A 1,247-nucleotide genomic window follows, 5' to 3' on the forward strand; every position below is an offset into this window, starting at 1 on the left:
AGTGTGCCAGCGGCAGGACGCCAGCGCGCGATGCGCGGGAAAACACATCAAACAATCGCAAGTCCCATGCGCGCATTCAGATCAACAGCACCGCTTCCCTTGTCCATCAGCGATGGTCTGCGATGCCCCACGCCTCACTTGCACGCGTTGGCTGTCGAACAGTCCGCGGCCAAGAGGCTGTCATCGACTTGCATGCCATAGAGAAAATTGTGAGACACCCACGATTTCGGGACACAGCCGCACAAATTGTTGCGCTCCACGGACACACCGTACAGCGTCTGGGCAGACGCCCACTCCTCTGGAAGGGGCCCGGTCAGATTGTTGTCCGTCAGCGTGATGGAGCTGAGTTTCCGCAGGCTCCCCCAGGTCGGCGGCAATGTGCCGGTCAGCTGATTTCTCCTGGCCTCAACAATCGTCAGCTGCGGAGCGCTGCCCCACGACGAGGGGAGTGTTCCGGTCAGATTGTTGTCGTTCAGGCACGCCCACGTCATGTAGCGCAGACGGCTCCACGCCTCAGGAATGGTTCCCGTCAGCTCGTTGCGGTACAGCAGGAACCACTTCGCCGACTTCATATTGGCCCACTCCGGCGGCAGGGTGCCCGTCAGCGAGTTCGAGTAAAAAAAAAAAAAAAAAAAAAAAAAAAAAAACACCCAGCTCGCCGGCAGCGTGCCCTTCAATGTGTTCTTGCCGTAGCTGAGATTGATGGAAGTGACCAGAACATATTTGCCAACAATGCCAGAGGACATCTCCGGCAGCTGCACCACGGCTCTCTCGTCCAGGTACAGATCCACGCCCTTGCTCGTGCACTCAGAGTAGACCCACTCGCAGAAGTCCACCGACGGCAGCTTCTCAAGCAGCGGGTTCGCGTCCACGAAGGCCTGCAGAAACTTGCGCGTGTTTGCCTTCTGCACGGCGCTGTAGTGGGTGAACGGTGATTCCGCGCCACGCACGGGAGACAGGAGCAGGCATAGGGTTAGCGCCACAACGAGGAGAGCGGCTCGCGGGCGCTGCATAACGCCCCGGCGCAGCAGCACGGGCATCATCAAGCACAGGAAGAGGGAAAAGGAGGGAAAAAGAGCGAAGCGCCTTTATCGGTGCTCGACGCTACAAGCACCACCAGCGTCGCCTCCTGCGGCGACAGCCACACCCTTTGCGGGGACAGCGTTGCCGGTGCAGAAGACAGAGCTGGCGTTCTTGCACAAGGCGCTCCCCGAACGGCACGCCTTTTCAACGGCGAAAACGCGGCA

At 59.6% G+C, this 1,247-nt stretch overlaps 1 protein-coding gene across 1 annotated transcript; it reads right to left on the reverse strand.

The window, feature by feature from the left end:
• Positions 1-134: 134 nt before the first annotated feature.
• On the reverse strand, positions 135-1,043 carry LDBPK_311490 (surface membrane protein gp46-like protein; the record flags this gene model as incomplete). Its single annotated transcript, XM_003863192.1, has 1 exon — positions 135-1,043. One exon carries the CDS (start codon positions 1,041-1,043, stop codon positions 135-137), a length of 909 nt encoding a protein of 302 aa, XP_003863240.1.
• Positions 1,044-1,247: the final 204 nt, after the last annotated feature.

Source organism: Leishmania donovani, chromosome 31 (assembly GCF_000227135.1).
Source record: "Leishmania donovani BPK282A1 complete genome, chromosome 31".
NCBI lineage: Eukaryota > Euglenozoa > Kinetoplastea > Trypanosomatida > Trypanosomatidae > Leishmania > Leishmania donovani.